This window comes from Podarcis filfolensis (genome assembly GCF_964270895.1).
Source record: "Podarcis filfolensis genome assembly, chromosome: 13".
NCBI classification, from domain to species: domain Eukaryota; kingdom Metazoa; phylum Chordata; class Lepidosauria; order Squamata; family Lacertidae; genus Podarcis; species Podarcis filfolensis.
In genome coordinates, this window is record NC_139615.1 from 1,964,582 (window position 1) to 1,989,003 (window position 24,422).

A 24,422-nucleotide genomic window follows, 5' to 3' on the forward strand; every position below is an offset into this window, starting at 1 on the left:
TCCACCAAGACGGGGCCACTACTGAAAAGGCCCTGGCCCTAGTTGAGACCAACCTTGCGACTTGGGACCTCCAAAGTGTTGCTATTTGTGGACCTTAAGGTCCTCCGTGGGGCGTACCGGGAGAGGCGGTCCCGTAGGTACGTGGGTCCTAGGCCGCATAGGGCTATGGTTTTTGCTCTGTTTTGCTCAGCATAGTGTTATCAGAGCCCTGGACCCTGTCTGCTAACAGCAAGGTCTGGTTCTCTAGGTAGTTTGAGACCCAGCTCTCTGCTTCTTGTTTGGAGACTAACTGCTGAATGAGGGAGAAGCCATGCATGACAAGTACTGTTTTTGGGGGACAGGAAACGGGCGGGTGTGGAGGACTCCCTGGTCCTGAATGGGGCAACTGTGCCCTTGAAGGACCAGTTGCGCAGCCTGGGAGTCATTCTGGACTCACAGCTGTCCATGGAGGCAGAGGTCAGTTCTGTGTCCAGGGCAGCTGTCTGTCAGCTCCACGTGGTACGCAGAATGAGACCCTTCCTGCCCGCAGACTGTCTCGCCAGAGTGGTGCATGCTCTGGTTATCTCCCGCTTGGACTACTGCCATGCACTCTACATGGGGCTACCTTTGAAGGTGACCCGAAAACTGCAACTAATCCAGAATGCAGCAGCTAGACTGGGGACTGGGGGCGGCCGCCGAGACCACATAACTCCAGTCTTGGCTCCCTACATTGGCTCCCAGGACGTTTCCGAGCACAATTCAAAGTGTTGGTGCTGACCTTCAAAGCCCTAAACGGCCTCAGTCCAGTAGACTTGAAGGAGCGTCTCCTCCCCCATCGTTCTGCCTGGACACTGAGGTCCAGCTCCGAGGGCCTTCTGGCAGTTCCTTCCCTGCAAGAAGTGAGGTTGCAGGGAACCAGGCAGAGGGCCTTCTCGGTGGTGGCGCCCTCCCTGTGGAACGCCCTCCCACCAGATGTCAAAGAGAAAAACAACTACCAGACTTTTAGAAGACATCTGAAGGCAGCCCTGTTTAGGGAAGCTTTTAATGTTTGATGTATTACAGTATTTTAATATTTTTTGGGAAGCCGCCCAGAGTGGCTGGGGAAGCCCAGCCAGATGGGCGGGGTATAAATATTATTATTATTATTATTATTATTATTATTATTATTATTATTATGTATGAGGGACAAGAGGTGTGCCGGGTGCTGACCTGATGCGAGGGTGGCTGCCAGCCTCCCTTTCTCTGCTGGGGACCATGACCTCCCAGCTGTTCCCAAAGGTGTTGAGGCTCCGGGTCCACGTTCTGTCGGGTTTCATGTACTCATTGTTCCGCTGCCCGTCGTAATTCCCGCAGAGCCCTCCCACGTAGTTCCGATAGGTGCTGGGGAGGACGATCTCTGGGTGGGGTGGAGAGAAAGAGGGGTGAACGCAGTGCCCAAATGGGGGCAGCCCTAGACCACTTGGGGGGGGGACAATCTTTGAGCCTTCCACATATTCGGATTTTGCACCGTATTTTTTGCTCTATAAGACGCACCAGACCACAAGACGCACCTAGTTTTTGGAGGAGGAAAACAAGAAAAATAAATATTCTGAATCTCAGGAGCCAGAACAGCAAGAGGGATCGCTGCGCAGCGAAAGCAGCAATCCCTCTTGCTGTTCTGGCTTCTGGGATAGCTGTGCAGCCTGCATTCGCTCCATAAGACGCACACACATTTCCCCTTACTTTTTAGGAGGGAAAAAGTGAGTCTTATAGAGGAAAAAATACGGTAATTTTTTTCTTTATTGAATTTTACAAGAAAAGAAAAAGAACCAAAGAACAATACATAACACTGTAAACACGTTTATATAGAAGCTTTCCAAAATGCAGACTAAAAGACAAAAGAAAAGTAGAAGAAAAATACTTTTCATAACCAATATTACCAAAGTCATGCTTCAAACATTACAATAACCTAGTTAAAATATTATAAAAGACTTCCACCGCATTCACTGCACGTCTCTTAGTTATCTTGCTCGCCTTTACATCTGTCCTTCAATCATTTCCCTTCCTTAGGTTCTTTCATGCACATATTCAGATTTTGAAAGCCTTTACTGTACTCAACACCTATTCTACAACTTCGATGTGCAGCCATTTATGTGCAGCCGTACCTTGGAAGTCGGACGGAATGCGTTCCGCAAGTCCGTTCGGCTTCCAAAACGTACAAAAACCAAATTGTGGGTTCTGATTGGCTGCAGGAAGTTCCTGCAGCCAATCAGATGCCACAGAAGCCCCGTCAGACGTTCGGGTTCCGAAGGAACGTTCGCAAACCGGAACAATCGCTTCTGGGTTTCCGGTGTTTGGAAGCCAAAACGTCCGAGTTCCAGGGCGTTCGGGATCCAAGGTACGGCTGTTTTCATTTGATTCCTGCACTGCAGGGGGTTAGAGTAGATGGCCCTTAGGGGTGCCTTCTAACTCTAGAATTCTATTGTATTTAACTATTTTAACGAAATAGTTTGCCAGTTGAACAGTTTTGCCTGAGCTGGGTGAAACAGCACCACTGCCCTTAAACCCACTCTGAGATGCTGCCTGCCGCTATAATGAATTGAAAACAATGTGGAAATATACATTTATAAAGAAACCAGAGGTCTCTCTTCTTGGAATAGCAGGTTTGGAATTGCTCAAGAAAGATGTTGAATTATTTTTGTATGCCACAACTGCTGCTCGTATTTTGTTAGCTAAAAAGTGGAAAACCCAAGAATTACCAACGATAGAAGAATGGCAGATGAAGACGATGGATTTTTCGGAGCTAGCCGACCTGACCGGAAGAGTCCGCGGCCAGAAGGAGGAGGAGTACCAGGAAGAGTGGATTAAATTTAAGGATTATTTAGTTAAATTCACTGGAAACAGCTTGCAGATACTTAATTGGCTTAGGACTTTATTTATGTTAAGTGATGAATTAATATGTTTAATTTCATAAGGTGAAGATTTAAGGATGTTAATGTTTAAGTTAAATTTTATCAGAACTGTGATTTGGAAAACCGTTAAAAGGACACGCAATGAAATTCAACCAAGGGGATGCAAGGAAGTCACTTAACAATGTTAATAAGTGTCATTTTCAATAAGGCTATTATTTATATTTGTTTGTCTTATGTGTTTATTTATAATAGTGTGAAAACCAATAAAAAAAATTTGGAAAAAAAAGAGATGCTGCCTGCCAGAGTGGGCGCGAGGCTAAGTTTGTGGCTTCTGGCCCGGCCTGATCCTGATGTTCCTGAGTGAGCCCCATTACCTTACAGGAGGGAGGATGCAGCCCCTTCTCCCCTTGTGCTCATTGATCCTCACCACCAAAATCCTGGCCGTCAAAGTATACGGAGAGCCCAAAGTCCGTTTCCACGCAGATGGTGCGGCCTCTCTGGGTGATCTGGAGCCCATCCCGGGGCGAGTACGGGGTGGTGACCATCACACCATTTACCTGGAAAGGGCAATCGAAAAGGTGAAAGATTTATACGATCTGAGGAGAAGCCAGAGTATGTTGAAAAGCGAGATAGATATAAGATATACCGTATTTCTTGCTCTATAAGACTCACTTCTTCCCTCCTAAAAAGTAGGGGGAAATGTGTGTGTGTCTTATGGAGCGAATGCAGGCTACGCAGCTATCCCAGAAGCCAGAACAGCAAGAGGGATCGCTGCTTTCGCTGTGAAGCGATCCCTCTTGCTGTTCTGACTTCGCTTCGCTGGAGAGGAGCGGCGCAGATTCAGAATATTTTTTTTCTTGTTTTCCTCCTCTAAAACTAGGTGCGTCTTATGGTCGGGTGTGTCTTATAGAGCGAAAAATACGGTACATGAGTAGAATGTGTGCTTTTATTTAAAATGCATCTCTGGGTTATTTGTGGCACATAGGAATTCATTCATTCCCCCCCCCCAATATAGTCCGTCCCCCCACAAGGTCTGAGGGACAGTGGACTGGCCACCTGCTGAAAAAGTTTGCTGACCCCTGCACTAGAACTTCTGGGCATCCCATTAAGCCGCATGTTGGACGATTTAGGACAGATAATTAAACTACAGAACTCCCTGCCACCAACGTAAAGGTAAAGGGACCGATGACCTTTAGGTCCAGTCGTTGCCGACTCGGGTTGTGGCGCTCATCTCGCTTTATTGGCCGAGGGAGCTGGCGCACAGCTTCCGGGTCATGTGGCCAGCAGGACGAAGCCGCTTCTGGCGAACCAGAGCAGCGCACGGAAACGCCGTTTACCTTCCCGCCGGAGTGGTTCCTATTTATCTACTTGCACTTTGACGTGCTTTCAAACTGCTAGGTTGGCAGGAGCAGGGACCGAGCAACGGGAGCTCACCCTGTCGTGGGGATTTGAACTGCTGACCTTCTGATCGGCAAGTCCTAGGCTCTGTGGTTTAACCCACAGTGCCACCCATTGCCACCAACATAGATGTCTTCAAAAGAGGACTGGACAAATCCATGGAGGAGGAGAGGGCTATCAGTGGCTCCTAGCCAGCACCCTGTCCTCACAGTGCCCCTTCTCCTCCACAAATCTGTCTGATCCTCTTTTAAAGCCATCTAAGTTAGTGGCTCCAGTGGCACGGAGTTCCACAGTGAAACTCTGCATTGCAGAAAGATGGACTTCCTTTTATCTGTCTGGAATATTCCAACGTTTGGCTTCTCATACGGCATCAGTGTTTAAGAGCAGGAGGAGGTGGAAATGAGGGTCCTCATTTGCTCAGGGGGCAAGTGATCTGCCGGAAGGGACCCCCCCCCCAAAAAAGCCTCGCAGGGTTTTCCACGTCTCTCACCGCCATCTTCCTCCCCTGCAACAACTGGATGCTGTAGCCGTACACCTCGACGTAGACCTCACGCAGGAAGGAGAAGCTCTGGAAAGGGAAGCGGCGGCGGTTCCTGCCGGCCACGGAGAGGGGTTCGAGAGACTCCGGAAGGTCACCCAGGGTCCTGGTCAAGGTGTAAGTGGAGCGCCCCTGGAAGTGGTGAGCGAAGTTGTCGAAAGTGTTATAGTGGGGGTCTCCGGAAATCACGCACTGGTGGAATCCTGGGAAGGAGGAGAGCCAAATTAGGAAAGTAAAAAGTTTCGGGTGAGCATTCTGCACATGCTCAGAGGAAACGTCCTTACTGTGTCTTGAGGCCAAGCCATTGCATTGCTATTTTTTGAATAATAATAATAATAATAATAATAATAATAATAATAATAATAATTTGTTATTTATACCCCGCTCATCTGGCTGGGCTTCCCCAGCCACTCTGGGCGGCTTCCAACAAAACACCGAAATACAATAACCTATTAAACATTAAAAGCTTCCCTGAACACGGCTGCCTTATGAAGTCTTCTAAATGTCAGGTAGTTGTTTATCTCTTTGACATCTGGTGGGAGGGAGTTCCACAGGGCGGGTGCCACCACCAGGAAGGCCCTCTGCCTGGTTCCCTGTAACCTCACTTCTCGCAGTGAGGGAACCGCCAGAAGGCCCTCAGCGCTGGACCTCAGTGTCTGGGCAGAACCATGGGGGTGGAGACGCTCCTTCAAAATGATAATTGGGGGTGGTGGAATGCAAAAATAAATTTAATACAACCATGATATCCCTAAACGTAAACCATATTTTATTATATAAGAAGGAGCGCAGCCCTAAACTGGTACCATCCAGGTATCTCGGATTGACATTCCCATCAGCCCCACCTGTACTTTTTCTCAAAAATCTGAAGCCTATATCACTGACAACCTTTCTGGGTGAATATCGGCAGGATTTTCGATTCCTGACAAATACAGTTTTCTCCCTCCGTAATAAGGCCATGACGTTCCGGAATCACAGCCCTTTTTGACAAGGCCCCCATTGCAGGGGAGATTCCCCCACCCTCTCTGTCAACCGATGGGCACCTATGTTCTTGGCAACGCGGCATCTTTCTCAGCCCCACCACTAGTGCCAAATTAGGCTTTAGGTAAAGGGACCCCTGACCATTAGGTCCAGTCGTGGCCGACTCTGGGGTTGCGGCGCTCATCTCGCTTTACTGGCCGAGGGAGCCGGCATACAGCTTCTGGGTCATGTGGCCAGCAGGACTAAGCCGCTTCTGGCAAACCAGAGCAGCGCACGGAAACGCCGTTTACCTTCCCGCTGGAGCGGTACCTATTTATCTACTTGCACTCTGACGTGCTTTTGAACTGCTGGGTTGGCAGGAGCAGGGACCGAGCAACGGGAGCTCACCCCATCGCGGGGATTCGAACCGCCGACCTTCTGATCGGCAAGTCCTAGGCTCTGTGATTTAACCCACAGCGCCACCTGCGTCCCCATGAGTTAGGCTTTAGGTCTGCACAATTAACACACAATAAACGCCCTAACGCAACATCACCACCGAAAAGAGAAACACGGATGTTGTGCTGCTTGGAAAGTGATGGGGAGAACTACTTGAAATGTGTGGGGTGAATGAATGATCAACGGGAAGACCAGCGGGTGCAGAATGCCATGGCGAGACTCCTCACGGGGTCCTTGCCGCGGGATCATATTCACCCGGTGCTATACCAACTGCACTGGCTCCCGGTGGAGTACAGGGTGAGGTTTAAGGTGCTGGTTTTGACCTTTAAAGCCCTATGCGGCCTAGGACCCTCGTACCTACGGGACCGCCCCTCCTGGTATGCCTCACGGAGGACCTTAAGGAGGAGATAAGGGATGCTAGCGATAAAGGAGGCTGCCTGGGAAGGGGGAGGTAAAAGCCCATGGATCCTCAGGATTTTTGCATTGGGTCACCCCAAATTCACCATCCGATCACATGTCTGCGGCCACAGCATGAACCACAAAAATCATACATCCACTGTTTTGTTCAGAATATTTTTTTTCTTGTTTTCCTCCTCTAAATATTGGTGCGTCTTATGGTCAGGTGCGTCTTGTGGAGCGAAAAATACGGTAATCTCCAAGGGCAGCCCCAGAGTAGAGTGCATTGCGGTAGTCCAGCCTAGGCAGCTGGAGAACTACTTCTTTTCCCAACGGCTGGATAGACTGACCCTGGACTCACTGCTCTCCCAGTTCCCCCCTCTCCGCCATCTTAGCCACCCCCCCTGCTGTCGCCGCTTCCCACTCACTGGTTGGGCGGCAGTAGTGAAGCCCCGCGGTGCTGAGGGCGCACATGGACCCATCCAGGCACCGGAAGGTCTGGCAGGTGATCTTCCCGTTCCCGACGCAGGTGCAGCGTTCGAGGCAGTTGGCCGTCACCCAGGTTTCTCCAGGCTGCAAAGGCAGAGGGGAGGCAGTTAGGGGGCTGCGTCAAGACCCATCCCCAACTCTGCAAGGCAGGTGTTATGTACTGAGTTGAACAGGATCCAAAATGCAGCAGTCTGATTGGTCCCAGAACAATAGGATTCAGAATGCAGCAGTCTGATTGGTCCTAGAACTATAGGATCCAGAATGCAGCAGTCTGATTGGCCCTAGAACAATAGGGTCCAGAATGCAGCAGTCTGATTGGTTCTAGAACAATAGGGTCCAGAATGCAGCAGTCTGATTGGCCCTAGAACAATAGTGTCCAGAATGCAGCAGTCTGATTGGTCCTAGAACAACAGTATTCAGAATGCAGCAGTCTGATTGGTCCTAGAACAATAGGACCCAGAATGCAGCAGTCTGATTGGTCCACAGGAGCCACCCAATCCAGCTCCAGGTGGAAGTGAATCCGCAACCTGATTGGCCTACAGGTGAATCCCGGAATTAGCCAATCACATGGGGCCCATTGTGTAAATAATGTATATAAAGCAGATATTTTGGGGGAACTTCCATTCCTCCTCACCGCTATGAGCTGAATAAAGAGCATGAAATCCACTCTCGACTCCGAGCATATTTCAGCAGGTCATGTTTCTCCCATCGCCCAACGGAGGCTTGACCTCAAAACATCACGTTTAATAAATGATTTGCAGAAGCTATTGTAAGAGTGGCAGGTTCTTCGTTATCTGGACTTCTTCGTTATCTGGATTTATTCGTTCAGCTTCTCTTAGGAACATCAGCCCGACGGCAACCGAGCCACATGTTCCGCACTACTATTCCCATCATCCCCAGACTCTTAATCGGAGGGTCCTGTGTTCGAGTCTCATGCTGGGCAAAAGATTCCTGCGTTACAACTCTTACAATTCTACGACTGCCGGCCGGCTGCTGCAGCCATGCCGGGAGTTCCCTTCCACTTACGTTGTAGTACTCGTTCTGGGTGCTCAGGCACCCGCAGTCCCGCATCAAGACGCAGCTGTCGTCGCTCAGCACGTAGCCCCGGTCGCAGGCGCACCCCTCCACGCAGGTCGTGGGGCGCTGGCAGCTGGCTGGGGCGTAGAGGTTGGAGCAGGTGGCCGGGCAGGGAGAGGAGCACTCGGTGTAGTGGCTGTGAGCTGGGCAGGGCAGGGCTGCAGGGGGAGGAAGGGGGAGGCGGGGAAGAGGAGACGGCGGCTTTTAGGAACAGAGGTATTTTCTACGTACAGCAGCAAAGGAAGAATATATCGGCATGGCTCTTTTAGGTGCTAATAGGTCGCTTTCCCCCGCAATCAGCTGGGAGCATAAAAAAGAAGGGGTTTGCTATGGCACCCGCTCCTTACGTTGAGAGCACTCTTATACTGCAGCTTTCCTCCCAAAGAACCTTGGGAACTGTAGTTCAGGGTGAAGAGCTTACTGAGCTACAATTCCCAGCAACCTCAACAAAAAAAAGTTTTTATTGATTTATTGATTGAATGAATGTATACCCCTCCCTCCAAAAAACACACCCTGGGAACTATATTTTATCAGGGGCACTGAGCTCACTGAGCTACAATTCCCAGCACCCTCAACAAAAAAAAGCTTTTATTCATTTATTGATTGAATTTATACCCCTACCTCCAAAAACACCCCTGGGAACTATATTTTATCAGGAGCGCTGACTACACTGAGCTCCAGTTCCCAGCACCCTCCACAATTTGATTGATTGATTGAGTTACAATTAAAAACATGGTTTCATCCAGTGATCTCAGGGGTGCCAGACACAGTATCCTTCAGCCCCCAAATATTTATACATTTCCTTGGCTTTCCCATGACTGTTAAAAGTGTTTTAATAGTGCTTTAAATGTTCTGTGGAGCCGTGACCTTTAATAGTACCAGACCACCCACCAATGCCCAGGATCTACAATATTAATTAAAAGTCAGTCCCATGCAGCGAAAAAGGTTCCCTGCCTCTTTAATTAAAAGATTCCTGCTTTCAGGTTCTGCTTCTGCAATTGCTTCTGGCTTGGCAGCAAGGGTTCTCCATGAGGAACCCCTTTAGCAGCTCATCAAACGGCCCTGAGCTTGCAAGCCTCTGGAGTGAGGCCTCCTCACTGTTAGAATTCCTGCTCTGTGACTGCAGTCATGGGATTGTTGTCTACCACATGACGGTATATGTTTTGACTCTAGATGTTTGTGTTCCTGTGTTCCGTGAAGTGGGACTATTGTCCTTTTTTCGTTTTCTCTTTGCTCTCTGATGCTGCTAGAGAGAGAGGGAGCCATGTTGCAGTGCTCCGTGTGTGTTTATATGTAAATAAAGTAGATTAGCCAAAATGCTAGGGACGCAGGAGGCGCTGTGGGTTAAACCACTGAGCCTAGGGCGTGCCGATCAGAAGGTCGGCGGTTCAAATCCCCGCCACGGGGTGAGCTCCCGTTGCTCGGTCCCTGCTCCTACCAACCTAGCAGTTTGAAAGCACGTCAAAGCGCAAGTAGATAAATAGGTACCGCTCCGGCGGGAAGGTAAACGGCGTTTCCGTGCGCTGCTCTGGTTTCACCAGAAGCGGCTTAGTCCTGCTGGCCACATGACCCGGAAGCTGTACGCCGGCTCCCTCGGCCAATAAAGCGAGATGAGCGCCACAACCCCAGAGTCGGCCACGACTGGACCTAATGGTCAGGGGTCCCTTTACCTTTACCTAAGCAAACTGCTGAGTTGCTAAGGTCTGTCATGCAAGAACTGTGCAAACTCTGTGGATCATTAAGTGTGCCAGTGTCAGTTGGCATCAGTCGCTGTGATGTTCGGGCAGAAGAAAGCTTATGAAGCTCCTGATCCGTCGACCAGGAGGGAAGGAACATGCCAGTCGGGCATGTGTCTCTGCCAGGGTCCTACTCGAGTGTAGGCTGAACTCCTGACACTCAGTATGAGCTACTTTGGGGGCCTTTGACTCACGGCAGAAGGTGCTGTTCCTCCACGAGATGCTGTCCACGCCTTGGCTCTTGCAGGCCTCCACGTAGGACTGGATGTTGTCGCAGAGCACGGAGGCCATGCCCTGGTACTCGCACATGTCGTACAGGCAGTTCTGGAAGAAGGGCTGGGGGTCGATGGTGCCGTGGCAGGGCTGGTACTTGGGCCCCAGGATCTCACGGCACTGGCCGCGAAGGCGCTCCATCTCCTGGGCCGAGCAGGGAGGCTCCAGGTCCTCGCGGTTGTCTGGCTGGCAGCTGGGGGCAGAAGGAGGGGGCGAGGGTGTTGTTTGTTCATTTTACATCTAACAGAACCGCGGAGCCCAAGGGTCATCTAGACCAACCCCTCCCAGCAATGCAGGAATCACAACTTTAAAAAATTGTACCCCACCTATGCTCCCCCAATGAGCTTAAGGTGGTGTACATAGTTCTCCCCACCCCCATTTTATTCTCACAACGACCCTGCAAGGGAGGTAAGGCTGAGGGTCATCCAGGGAGCTTCGTAGTGTCTGAGTGGAGATTCGAACCCTGCTCCCTCCCAGGTCCTAGTTTGACCCTCTGACTGATGGGAGAGGGAAAGAACTGGTCTGGGAAGAACTTAACTCGCCCGTCATTAATCATACAACATAGATGATAATGTAGGGGAAAGCTTTCTGTCAAAGAATCATAGGGTTGTTGACAGGGACCCCCAGCGGTCATCTAGTCCAACCCCCTGAAATGGAGGAATCGCAACTAAAAAATCCCTTGCAGATGGCCGTCCATCCTCTACTTAAAGCAGAGAACCACACCTTCCGAGGGTGTTTGAAAGTTCTTCCTAATGTCTAGTCGGAATCGTTCCTTGTAACTTTTAAGCCATCCTGTAGCAGGAAAAAACAAGAGTGATCCGTCTTCCGTGTGTTGTCCCTTCAGATTTTGGAAGATGACTATCCTATCCCCTCTCAGTCTACCGTTCTCTAGGCTAAACATACCCACCTCCCTCCACCGTTCTTCATCAGGCCCTCAATCACCTTGGTCGCCCTTGTGGCAGCCATTTTGTGTTTCGCCACCGCCACAGCGGCATTTTGTGACTGCCGCCTGCGGCAACCTCCTCAAAACCCTCGTTGTGCACACGGGCCCTCAAAGGCAGCCCAAGGGAGTTAATAATAATAATAATAAATTTTATTCATACCCCGCCCATAGCTGTCAACTGTCCCTTATTTGGCGGGACAGTCCCTTATCCCAGCGCTGTGTCCCCTTGCTGTCCCTTATTGATGACGTCCCTTAAATTTCCCGGGTTTCAAAGGAAGCAGCTCCTCTCCCTCCCTCCCTGCCGGCCAGGGAGGAGGGAGGCTCCAACTGTGTTCCTTGGCTGCGTTGCTCACCCAATAAGGAGTCTGAGAACGACTGGGGGGTGGAGCTTGCATGCCTTGTGCCAATCAAATCGGCCGCGTTGCCTGGGGACTCGCCTTTGCTCAGCGCTTCCCAGCGGAGAGTGACGGTGACGGTTTTCCTTGCTGCATCCCCTTTGCCGGGTTGCTGCGCTGTGGGAACCACCGCTTGAGGCTTCGTTTGGCTGCTGGCTGGGCTTTCTGCCTTTGGCTCGGAGGGGCTCAGAAGCTGAACATACCTGTGCCCTGAGAATCCCTTATTTTGGCTGCTGATCCCTTATTTTCAAGGCTGCTGGTCCCTTATTTTCAAATCTGTAAGTTGACAGCTATGAGGTCCCCGCCCTCCCCGGCCAGAGTGCTCTAGGCCGCGCCATCGCACGCCCCTGCCTCCTCACCCTGGGTCAGCGTCTCCCGGTGCCTTCCAGCTGTTTCCAAACTGACTGGCGTTGGTGGCCAAGTGCCCGTTCGGCATCAGGAGGTCATCTCCGCTCTGGTTGTTGAAGCTGCCGCACATCCCACACACCTGGGGACAAGAAGGGGGGAGTTATGGTTTTTGTGCAGGACACATTAAATCGGCAGGGAGAGGGAAAACCAACAGGGAGGCTCTCGGGCACAGGTGGGATCCAGAAACCATTTAGACTTGGAGACAAAAGCAGGCCCTCCAAGTGTCCCTGTTTCCCATGGATTTCTGATAGCTTTAAGGAGCAGGTTTTCACTGTGGTCTAAACCACAGAGCCTAGGGCCTGCCGATAGGAAGGTCGGTGGTTCGAATCCCTGCATTGACGGGGTGAGCTCCTGTTGCTCGGTCCCTGCTCCTGCCCACCTAGCAGTTTGAAAGCACGTCAAAGTGCAAGTAGATAAATAGGTACTGCTCTGGCGGGAAGGTAAACGGAGTTTCCGTGCGCTGCTCTGGTTTGCCAGAAGCGGCTTAGTCATGTTGGCCACATGACCTGGAAAAACTGTCTGCGGACGAACGCCGGCTCCCTCAGCCAGTAAACCGAGATTAGCGCCGCAACCCCAGAGTCGTTTGTGACTGCACTTAAAAGAAAAAAGGTAAAGGACCCCTGACAGTTAACTTTCATGGGGGGGGGGAATGGTGGGTTGAAAGAAAAAGTGCTTGGGAAATGACTGGAAATGTCTAAAGTGCAGAGGAAAATTTGCGTAGGTGCTCAGGATGATAAACAAAGCAAAACTGGTCAAAAAAGATGGTGAGGGGGTTTCAGAGGGGAAGGTGTATGTGGCAGAGGGTCAAAGGGCTGGGTGGGCTGGGTGACGAGCTGCATATGGAGGGAAAACTTTAAAACACATTGCAGGATTCCCAAAAAATAGGCCAGAGGCAATTGTACTTCATCCAGCAGAGCTTTACTGCTACTGAAGGCAAGAGCATAATGGTCACAAATCCAATACATTCAGAATTGGCACTGTCCATAAAAAATCCAGTTGCAGCAAACTTCAAACTTACAACTTATAAGAAGTCTAAAACTTACCACTATATACAGAATAGGACACCACACCAGAAGGGAAAGAGACAGAAAGAGAAAGTGAAACCCAGGCTCCTTCTGGCCTGACTATTACGTGACAGACACATAATAGGCGCTGTACTCAGCTTCTCGGAAGGTATATAACCTAAACAATAATATTCTTTCACACAGAGAAGAAACCTTCCAGAACCCTCTTGAATTAAGCAGAACAGGATGGATCTCTACACATCAGATCAATACTTTTTGGACGAAGAAATGCAAACTGAGACTGGGCATGCAGGTAAGAACACAAGAACAGGATGCTGGATCAGGCCCACGGCCCCTCTAGTCCAGCATCCTGTTCTCACAGTGGCCAACCCATTATGGGAAACCCGCAAGCAGGATCCGAGCACAAGAGCAACTCTCCCTTCCTGGGGCTTCCAGCAACTGGCCTTCGGAAGCAGAGCGCAGCCATCGTGGCTGAGTCGCCAGTTACCTTGTCAAAGTAAGTCCCAGGCAGCTGGATCTCCAGGTGATGGTTTCCGTCAAACTTGACCACCAGCCCGAAATTGGTCTCCAGGACCACGTAGATCCCGCTGGTGGTGATGGAGACGCCAGGAATGCGGCCCTCCACGGGGGTCCGGACACGTTGGCCATCTATCTGTGGTGAGACGAGAGATCGAGGTGGAACGAGGCTGTCTTCATTCATTCATTCATTCACTACTGTACATCTATATCCCATCTCCCCACCACCCAAGAATTTGTTTAATCCCCTTTTGAAGCACCTTTTAAAGCAGGGACGTGGGTGGCGCTGTGGTCTAAACCACTGAGCCTAGGGCTTGCCGATCAGAAGGTCGGCGGTTCGAATCCCCGCGATGGGGTGAGCTCCCGTTGCTCAGTCCATGCTTCTGCCAACCTAGCAGTTCGAAAGCACACCAGTGCAAGTAGATAAATAGGTACCGCTGCGGCGGGAAGGTAAACGGCGTTTCCATGCGCTGCTCTGGTTGGCCAGAAGCGGCTTAGTCCTGCTGGCCACATGACCCGGAAGCTGTACGCCGGCTCCCTCGGCCAGTAAAGCAAGATAAGCGCTGCAACCCCAGAGTCGGCCACGACTGGACCTAACGGTCAGTGGTCCCTTTACCCTTTACCTTTATATCCCATCTCCCCACCACCCAAGAATTTGTTTAATCCCCTTTTAAAGCCATCTAGGTTTGCGGTCATCACTGCCTCCTGTGGCAGGGAGTTCCATAGTTTAGCTACGCGCTGCGTGAAGAATGACTTTCTTTTTCACCTGTCCTGAACCATCCGACGTTCAACATCCTCCACCGCAGCCCTCCCTGCCCCCCATATAAAGAACCTTGCAGACACTCCCCACCCCGCAAACGACCTCTGCTTCTGCCCTCCTGCATTCGGGCAAGCGCTCTTACCAGCACCCGCCGACTTTTCTGCAGGGTGACGGTGGCTCCGGCGACCTCCACAGTCACGAGGCGGAGGTAGGAGGCTTCGGGCTGGCCCCGCTCCTCGTTTTTGGCAGTGATGTTGAAGGCCGGGAGACGGGGGTCAGCGTGGCACAGGGTCACCAAGGTGTAAGTGCAGGTGCCCATGAAGGAGACCATGGTGCCATCGAAAGTGTAGTAGTGGGGGTCGCCGGCCACGTGGCAGGCAGCCACTCCTGGAGGACAAAGGGAGGGGGGTCAGGGAAACAAGGCGCCGGCCCCCTTCTCTTATTACATTTATCTGTATTATTTAGAGTATGCACGTCTGATGAAGCCCAGGAGGGCAAAACAAGGTATTATTCCAGGAATCCTTGTCTGAAGTTCTTTCGTCTGATACCTGCATACAGCAACTATACTTTGCAAAGGCATATGTGGAACATTACTTTGCTGCAGGGATCCGTTCTCCAGCGGACGCAGCTGGCTCTGGTGTGGGTCTGGCTCATGTGGGATTGCTATGAGGAATTATGCAAAATGCAGCAAGCCATTGTTTCAGCAATGAAAGCATTGCTTTGACCGCGTTTGAGTCATTGACGATAATTTCTGATAAAATCCCACAAGCCTTTCCGCCTGTGCCCCGTTTTCTCTACTGTCCATTTCTCTATGCCTGACAGGCACGTAAAGCATTCTAAAACACAGACCGGTTGCTTCACCAGGCATCCTGGGCCATAAAGATAGGAGGTAACTTTGATGTAGCTTTTGTTAATCTTTAGGTAGATACTATCTGATCCCCACCTATCTGATCTGGTCCTATCTGATCTCTGAAGAATGGATGCTTTTGAATTCTGGTGCTGGAGGAGACTCTTGAGAGTCCCCTGGGCTGCGAGAAGATCAAACCTCTCCATTCTGAAGGAAATCAGCCCTGAGTGCTCACTGGAAGGACAGATCCTGAAGCTGAGGCTCCAAGACTTTGGCCACCTCATGAGAAGAGAAGACTCCCTGGAAAAGACCCTGATGTTGGGAAAGATGGAGGGCAGAAGGAGAAGGGGACGACGGAGGACGAGATGGTGGGACAGTGTTCTCGAAGATACAAACATGAGTTTGACGAAACTCTGGGAGGCAGTGGAAGACAGGAGGGCCTGGCGTGCTCGGGTCCATGGGGTCACGAAGAGGCGGACACGACTAAATGACTAAACAACAACAACAGATACTGTCAGGGAATCAGGAGCAGGAGCAATGGGGAGAGAGGAATTGGAGAGCGAAGGGGAAGAATCCGAGGGCAGCGTAGGGGAGTATGACAGTGGCCTGAGAGATTCCATGAGCTTCTCCAGCGAATCAGAAGATTCCCAGAAGGGGGCGCCGATGGTCAGGGCAAGGGGGGTCCCAGGGGGGACGCACCAGAAACAAGGAGCCAGAGGGGAACCCCAAAACAGCAGTGGAGGATCGGGACCAGTTTCCCCACCAGAGCGTAGTGGGGGGGAAGAGTCACATGTGTCAGGGCCAGCGTCTCCTCCAGAGAGGGAGTCAGGGCTGACCACGCCTCCATCGGAGAGTGGAGGAACGGAAGGGAGGTCAGTTGCAGCTAGCCCCCCCGAAGGGGGAAGCAGTGACAGCAGCAGTGAAACGGTCAGGAGGAAAGTTGCTGGCTAGGCGCGCGCGCCAAGTTCAAATGTGCAGGCGCGCGGGACAGCAGGAGACCCGGATGGGGAACCAGCTCCTAAAGCCCGCCGGAGGGAGGGAGACGGCTCAGGGGAATCAGTGTCAGAGGAGGCTAGAAAGGGCGAGACCCCGGCGGGCAGGCGGACCCAGAGGAGGAAAGAGCAGCGGAAAAGGTGGAGCAAGGCTAGAATCTTAAATTGGTGTCAAGGGGGAGGAGACTCAGACGGAGCAACAGCGGTCTAATGGTTGAGACGTAGAGCTGCGCGCTGCGGCTCTGGAAGTGAAACTGAACTTCAATAAAGACTTTTGTACTTAACAACGAAGCAGCGTTGGTCCTTTGTGAGCTGGGACCTAGGGTAGCTCTGACAGATACTATCTTTCCTTGCCTGTCCTTCCTTTCCTGTTCACTGCCTGTTTATGACCTCCGGGGTTTGCTAAATGCATTCCTCCTTGATTCCTGATTTATTTAGCCTGAGCATGCTCCAAGTAGTCTTTGTAGTTAAAAGTATTTCTCTGATCTAACTTTGTCCCACGTGGTAGGATTTTTTGAAATGCTCAGAGGAAATCTGATTGGTTCTTACGGACACTGTGTAAAAAGTTCTTTTGTGAATAAAACGACCTGGGCCGAGGGGTGGAGAGGATTATTATACGCACTCCTCCCAGAGTCTTGCTGGCCTAGCCTTGTGTGTATTTTATTAATCAGGGTCCAATCCTTCCTTTGCCTTCGGAACGCAACGCTCTGGGAAGGAGGCCAGGAGAGAAAAGGGGGTCTTACCGGTGTCTTGGCAACCCAGGAGCCCCTCCACGGGCTGACACTCCTGGACCGGGCTGCAGCTCCACTCCTCGCAGGTGATGTTGTTGAGAGGCGCACAGGTACAGTGCTGGGTGCAGTTGCTGTTCCCCATCCAGCTCTCCCCAACCTGAGGTGCAGGGAGGGGGGAGGGGCAGTGAGGAAAGGACCCAGGTGTCCTGCTGTGAACCCCACCCACCGCCCTTCCCCACCCTGAGGAGCACCCAAGAACCTTCACTTCCAGGACCCTGGAGCAGGTTACACGAAGGATCCCTTGGGTAAGAACAGGTGGATCACTGCTCATGGTTCTGCACCCTACAGGGTGGTGACCCAAAAATGGGTATTTAGGGGAGAAGGGACACTTGTCTGCCTTGCTTATGCCACTCGCTGAAGCACCATGAGATGAAGGAAGCCAGAAATAAGAGGCCTCTCTTTTCACAAAACCCAGGAATCTTGGGTCATCCGCAGGAGGCAAACCCCTCTGTCCCCCTCCCTCTCGCCAGAAGGTACTGCCCGCTTGGGTCCCCCCGCTTCTCACCGGATGGTATTGGCCGCCGGGGTCTGTGCAGCCACACTGGTCCAGGGGGACACACTGGTCTCCGCTGAGGACGAAGCCCTCGTTGCAGACGCAGCCCTCCACACAGGGCAGGTCGCAGCTGTTCCGGGAGGGGGGCTCCGTGCAGGTGGCAGGGCAGGCTGGGCCACAAGATGTGTAGTTGCTGCCAGGAGGGCAGTTCAGGGCTGGAGGAAGAAGAAAGAAAGAAAGAAAGAAAGAAAGAAAGAAAGAAAGAAAGAAGCAATGATACTGTCCTCCTTTGAGAAACACATACCAGGACTTGTTTCGATTAATGTCTGCAGGAGACTTTGTGGATATTTAAGTTATAATTAGAAAAATCTTAATAATTATTCATCAAGGAAACAGCTTATAAGAAGTAAATAAGGAGGCCAGATACAGGATAAAGGAAGTCTTTTATTTGGTTGTTTGTATTGTTGTATGTTATCCTTATTGTATGTTATGTTCACGTTTAATGAGGGTGGATTTCTGTATGGGGGGTTTATGTTATGTTGTAAATAAAACTTCCAATTAAAATTTTATTAAATAATAAAAAAGAGAACAAGAGTTTGTTTATTTATTTTGCAACTCCAGCATATTTTATTGCTTCCTGTTCCCCACTAACTCCAGCCACGTTGAACAGGAAGCAATAGAGCAGTTTGAACTTATAAACAAGAAGCTTTTGATCAAAGGCACAGTAGACCTTGAAGTCTTTCAATGGTGCTTTGCTCATCTGAGCAAAGTCTGATCCTGCACTTGGGCGATATGGCCGAAAACAAATAAATAAAAGCTACGAATAAGGTCCCAAGGAGCAGCGGGGACACACACAGAACGTTTATCCAGAAGATACCACCGGTGCAACCTTTTAGAAAATGGTAGCATGGTGGGCTCTGTAGTGCCTTTGTGATTTGCTGTCATTTTAGCTCATTGTATAAGAACGTGATGGGACACGGGTGGCGCTGTGGGTTACACCACAGAGCCTGGGACTCGCTGATCAGAAGGTCGGTGTTTCGAATCCCCGCGACGGAGTGAGCTCCCGTTGCTCGGTCCCTGCTTCTGCCAACCTAGCAGTTTGAAAGCACGTCAAAGTGCAAGTAGATAAATAGGCACCACTCCGGCGGGAAGGTAAACAGCGTTTCCGTGTATTGCTCTGGTTCTCCAGAAGCGGCTTAGTCCTGCTGGCCACATGACCCAGAAGCTGTACGCCGGCTCCCTCGGCCAGTAAAGCGAGATGAGCGCCGCAACCCCAGAGTCAGCCATGACCGGACCTAATGGTCAGGGGTCCCTTTACCTTTACCTTATGAGAACGTGAGAAGAGCGTGTGGGATCACACCAAAGGGGGTCCATTTAGTCCAGTTCTCTCAGTGGCCAACCAGACGCCCGTTAGTCTGGCAGCCACAGTCCAGCAGCCAAAAACTCTGCATTCTCTGGGCCTGGGAACCCGATCACAGCAACTGGGACCCATAACCAGATGTGCGTACAGCCCCATCGCGTACGCAGAGCCCCAAGGAGAAACCTGCAAGCAGGAATCTGGGCTCAAGAGCCCTCTCCCCTGTAGTGATCAGGTGGGATCGCTATGAGGAATTATGAAATACGGAGCAAGTCATTGTGTCCGCGATGAAAGCATGGCGTTGACTGGGTTTGATTCATTGACAATAGTTTCTGATCAAATCCCACAAGCCTCTGCATTTCTGGCCATTTTCTCTACGGTTCATTTTCTCTGCCTGACAGGCACGTATAAGCATTCTGAAACACAGACTGGTTGCTTCACCAGACATCCTGAGCCACAAAGATAGGAGGTAACTTTGATGTAGTTTAATCTTTAGATAGATCTTAAGGGCCAGGAAGAGAGTTCACAAGGAGATGGGAAATACTGTTTCCTTGCCATCCTTCCTTCCTTTCCTGCCTCTTTATGACGTCCGGGGTTTTCCTGAATGCATTCCTCCTTTAGTCCTGTTTTATTTCCCCCAGAATGTATGCATGCTCAAATTAGCTCTTTGTAGTTTTAACTTTAACTTTGTCCCACGTGGGTTTTTTTTGAAATGCTCAGAGGAAATCTGATTGGTTCTTACGAACACTGTGTAAAAAGTTCTTTCGTGAATAAAACGACCTGGGCCGAGGGGTGGACAATAATTATTATTATTGGCACTCCTCCCAGAGTCTTGCTGGTCAAGCCTCCTGTGTATTCTATTAATCAGAGTCCAATCCTTCCTTGCTTTGGGAACGCAACACTCCCCTCCTGCGGTTTCAAGCAACTGGGATTCAGGAACATAGCTGGTTCCAACGGAGGAGGGAAGCCGAGCCATTGCAGCCAGGAGCCACCGTTAGCCCTCTCCTCCTCTGTGAATAGTTCCAATCCTCCTTTAAAGCCATCTGAGTTGGTGGCCATCCCTGACTCCTGTGGCAGGGAGTTCCACAGTTCAACTATGAATGATCTGCTTTCCTGAACCTGCTTGCAGGCACCCTATGGGTGGTCATGGCTTGACTACTGTAATTCGCTCTACGCGGGGCTGCCCTTGAAGGTGACCCAGAAACTCCAGCGGGTGCAGAATGCTGCAGCGAGGCTCCTCACGGGGTCCCTGCCATGGGAGCATATTCACCCAGTGCTTTTCCAGCTGAACTGGCTCCCAGTAGAGTACAGGGTCAGATTTAAGGTGCTGGTTTTGACTTTTAAAGCCCTTCACGGCCTAGGACCCTCGTACCTACGGGACCACCTCTCCTCGTATGCCCCACGGAGGACCTTAAGGTCCATATATAGCAACACCCTAGTGGTCCCAGGCCCTAAGGAAGTCAGATTAGCCTCAACCAGAGCCAGGGCCTTTTCAGTACTGGCCCCGGCCTGGTGGAACGCTCTGTCTCATGAGACCAGGGCCCTGCAGGATCTGATCTCTTTCTACAAGGCCTGTAAGACAAAGTTGTTCCACCTGGCCTTTGGCTTAGAATCAGTTTGATTCCCTCCCCCTCTTTCTTTTTCCTTTCTCCTCCTATGAAGAGATTGCTCCCTAATTGTTTTAATGTTGTATCTTCATCTTTTAAATTGTATTTTAATCAACTTGTTTTTATTATTGGTTGCTAGCCGCCCTGAGCCCGGTCTTGGCTGGGGAGGGCGGGGTGTAAATAATAATAAAATATTATTATTATTATTATTTAGTAGTAGTAAATGAGAGAAATAATTACGGCAGAAGCTGCTGTTCCTCCAGGCGATGGGAATTCCAGCTTGGGCACACCTATCGGCGTACGACTGCAGGGCGAAGCAGAGAGAGCCCGTGTCGCCCCCGGTGCCGCAGAGATCATACACGCAGTTCTGAAATGCCCCCTCAGGGGGAACCTTGTTGTGGCATGGGGCAAACGGACCTAGAGCGAGGAAGGAGGGTTAATGAGTTAGATCCCACACTGGGGGGCGGGTGGGCTACTGTAAGGTCCCCAAGGGTCTGTGCTTCCCTCGCAGAGGACCCAGGAATCATACTTGGAAGGGCACTCCAAAGGTCCTCTAGTCCAGCCCCCTGAAGTGCAGGAACTGTACCTGACAGATCCAACTTCCAACGAAGGAGAGCCCCGCCATTTTGCCAGAGCACCCGTTTTTGCTGCTGAACCTCTCTCCCCGTCAGAACACCCTTCCTACAGTTTAGTCAAAATCTCCTTTCCTGCAATTTGGATCCATTAGTTTGGGTCCTGCCCTCTGGAGCAGCAGAAAGCAAGCTTGCTCCATCTTCCGCCTCTCCCGGTACGCCCCGCGGAGGACCTTAAGGTCCACAAATGGCAACATTTGGGAGATCCCAGGTTGCAAGGTGGTTAGGTTGGTCTCAACTAGGGCCGGGGCCCTTTCAGTACTGGCCCCGACTTGGTGGAACGCTCTCACAAGAGACTAGGGCCCTGCGGGACTTGACATCTTTCCACAAGGCTTGTGAGACAGAGCTGTTCTGCCTGGCCTTTGGTTTGGACTCAGTCTGACCCTTCTGTTTCCCTCCCCTTATGGTTTTGATCTATGGGCTACTTTTAAAATGAGGCTGCATTTTAAATTGCATTTTAACCTGTATTTTAAAATGGTCCCATCCCCGTTTTGTTTCTACTGTAATTTTACTGGTGTTAGCCACCCTGAGCTCGGTATCCCCCCCAAAAAATCATATAATAACATTTTTTAAAAACGTATCTGAAGAAGTGTGCATGCACACGAAAGCTCATACCAAGAACTAACTTAGTTGGTCTTTAAGGTGCTACTGGAAGGAAAAGAATTTTTTATTTTAAAAAAATGCATTTGAGGGGGAAACGCTTGGAAAAATGTGTACACTGGTCAAAAATGCATGCAAAACATTGTCTGTTAGTTACTCTTACCAAAAAGGAAAACAGTAAGTTTAATATCCGTAACAACAGGAAGAAGTCACACTGAAATGCGGGCAAATTTTCAAGAGGATTAAACAAAAGCTGCTGAGGAGAGAAGGAAGATTGCAAAACCAAGAACACAGAGAACAAAAATGGACGTATCTGTCCATCTCTACCTGTAACCTCCCCAAACAACCTGTCTCGAAAGTCCTGGCTCTCCTGTGGGAACGCTGCTAACCAGGTTCCTCTCCAGGGAACCCAAATCTCACCTTGAGGGTCTATGAGGATCCCGCAACTCGTAGGTTTCTTCGCATCGTCCTCAATGTCCTTGTCACACTCTCCTGGGTCTCCTGAGTTGGTGCAGCTGTGAAATGGGCACATCAGAGGACAGGGGGCTTACTGGCATTTGCATTGCAGAAGATCTATCTATCCTTACCCTCCCTTGTCAGCCCCCCCCCCACACACACCGTGTCTGTGACCCACTTTCCCCAACTAGGTCCTAGAAATTAAACTGTGGCCCTGGATTTTAGTTCGGACTGTGGCGGACTCACCCTGGGTCTGTGGCGCCCGGGACCTGCCAGCTCTCGCCCAGCTTGTTCACATCGCTTCCGGCTGAGGTGCCGTCAGGCATGAGATTGTCGTCAGAAGGTTGTCCGTTGTAATTCCCTGGAAAAAGAAGAATGCGCAGTGAGGGGCGCAAGGAGAATGGAAGAGAAGAGCTCCCTTCGAAGGCAACGTTCGCACCATACGTTTAAAACGCGGTGATGCCAATCATGGCTTCCCCCAAAGGATTCTGGGAGCTGTGCTTGGTTAGGAACTACAATTCCCAGAGCGGCTTAACAATCTGTGTTATGTACTGAGTTGAATAGGATCCAAACTGCAGCAGTCTGATTGGTCCTAGAACAATAGGATTCAGAATGCAGCAGTCTGATTGGTCCTAGAACAATGCAGCAGTATGATTGGTTGGCAGGAACCACCCAATCATGCTCCAGATAGAAGTGAATCCACAACCTGATTGGCTTACAGTAGAATTCCGGAATTAGCCAATCATGTGCAGCCCATTGTGTAAATAATGTATATAAAGCAGATACTTTGAGGGGACATTCATTCATTCCTCCTCACCACTATGAGCTGAATAAAGAGCATGAAATCACTTTGCGACTCTGAGTATATTTCAATCTGCGAGGGGAAATGGTGTGTGTGTGTGTGTGTGTGTGTGTGTGTGTGTGTGTCTCCTAATGAGGCTCGGCACCCTCAACAGACTACACCTCCCAGAATTCCCCGGGGGAAGCCGTGACAGTTTAAAGTGGTATTATTAGGGAAGGAATGGAAAACAAATCTGCTGGCATCTTAATGCTGTTATTTAAAACTGCTTTTGGAACGCTGGACACAGTTCTGGCAGCAGCAGGCCCCATTAGCTAAAGTGGTGCTTCAGGTTAAGAACAGTTTCAGGTTAAGAACGGACCTTCGGAATGAATAAAGTACTTAACCTGAGGTACCACTGTACCCCCTTGTGAGGCTAAGAAACTGTTCTTAACCTGAAGCACCACTTTAGCTAATGGGGCCTGCCGCTGCGCCGCGGGAGCACGATTTCTGTTCTCAACCTGAAGCAAAGTTCTTAACCTGAAGCACTATTTCTGGGTTAGTGCAGTGTGTAACCTGAAGCGTATGTAACCCGAGGTACCACTGTATTGGAAAAGGTTCAGAAAGGGGTAGCTGAAATGATCCCCACACAGCAAAAATCCCCAGAGTTCCTTGGTGTTATGTACTGAGTTGAATAGGATCCAAAAGGCAGCAGTCTGATTGGCCCTAGAACAATAGGATCCAGAATGCAGCAGTCTGATTGGCCCTAGAACAATAGGGTCCAGAATGCAGCAGTCTGATTGGTCCTAGAACAATAGGATCCAGAATGCAGCAGTCTGATTGGCCCTAGAACAATAGGATCCAGAACGCAGCAGTCTGATTGGCCCTAGAACAATAGGGTCCAGAACGCAGCAGTCTGATTGGTCCTAGAACAATAGGGTCCAGAACGCAGCAGTCTGATTGGTCCTAGAACAATAGGGTCCAGAACGCAGCAGTCTGATTGGTCCTAGAACAATAGGGTCCAGAACGCAGCAGTCTGATTGGTCCTAGAACAATAGGGTCCAGAAAGCAGCAGTCTGATTGGTCCTAGAACAATAGGGTCCAGAACGCAGCAGTCTGATTGGTCCTAGAACAATAGGGTCCAGAACGCAGCAGTCTGATTGGTCCTAGAACAATAGGGTCCAGAACGCAGCAGTCTGATTGGTCCTAGAACAATAGGGTCCAGAACGCAGCAGTCTGATTGGTCCTAGAACAATAGGGTCCAGAACGCAGCAGTCTGATTGGTCCTAGAACAATAGGGTCCAGAACGCAGCAGTCTGATTGGTCCTAGAACAATAGGGTCCAGAATGCAGCAGTCTGGTCCTATAGGGAAGAGGGATTGACTATTAAACCACTCTGGGAATTGTAGTTCTGGGGTGGAAATGTGGGGGTGGGCATCTCCACACTGTCCTCAGCACCCTTAAGAAGCCAAAGCTCCCAGAATCCTTGGGGGGACGCCATGACTGCTTAACTTGGCATCTTATCACTTTAAACGTGTGGTGTTACTGTGATTTAAGATGGAGAGGAGAGAGAGGGGAGGGAGAGAAGGGGGCGCCATGCCCATTTGGGGCTCTTTCTTCCACCACCACTGGC

General features: G+C 50.5%; 2 protein-coding genes across 2 annotated transcripts in view; one reads left to right on the forward strand and one right to left on the reverse strand.

The window, feature by feature from the left end:
* TFR2 (transferrin receptor 2) overlaps positions 1 to 24,422 on the forward strand; it is a 241,654-nt gene that overhangs the window by 19,620 nt on the left and 197,612 nt on the right. The window lies entirely within an intron of this gene.
* Positions 1 to 24,422, reverse strand: part of ZAN (zonadhesin) — a 60,260-nt gene that overhangs the window by 7,187 nt on the left and 28,651 nt on the right. Inside the window, exons 16-29 of the mRNA XM_083580739.1 lie at positions 22,259 to 22,373; positions 21,977 to 22,071; positions 20,565 to 20,741; positions 17,373 to 17,575; positions 16,820 to 16,964; positions 14,380 to 14,624; positions 13,449 to 13,613; positions 11,888 to 12,015; positions 10,112 to 10,383; positions 8,131 to 8,339; positions 7,044 to 7,188; positions 4,759 to 5,009; positions 3,298 to 3,427; positions 1,189 to 1,375 (exon numbers count right to left, since the gene is read on the reverse strand). Coding sequence (XP_083436865.1) covers positions 1,189 to 1,375; positions 3,298 to 3,427; positions 4,759 to 5,009; positions 7,044 to 7,188; positions 8,131 to 8,339; positions 10,112 to 10,383; positions 11,888 to 12,015; positions 13,449 to 13,613; positions 14,380 to 14,624; positions 16,820 to 16,964; positions 17,373 to 17,575; positions 20,565 to 20,741; positions 21,977 to 22,071; positions 22,259 to 22,373 — 2,467 coding nt within the window. The remainder of the gene's footprint in view (positions 1 to 1,188; positions 1,376 to 3,297; positions 3,428 to 4,758; positions 5,010 to 7,043; positions 7,189 to 8,130; positions 8,340 to 10,111; positions 10,384 to 11,887; positions 12,016 to 13,448; positions 13,614 to 14,379; positions 14,625 to 16,819; positions 16,965 to 17,372; positions 17,576 to 20,564; positions 20,742 to 21,976; positions 22,072 to 22,258; positions 22,374 to 24,422) is intronic.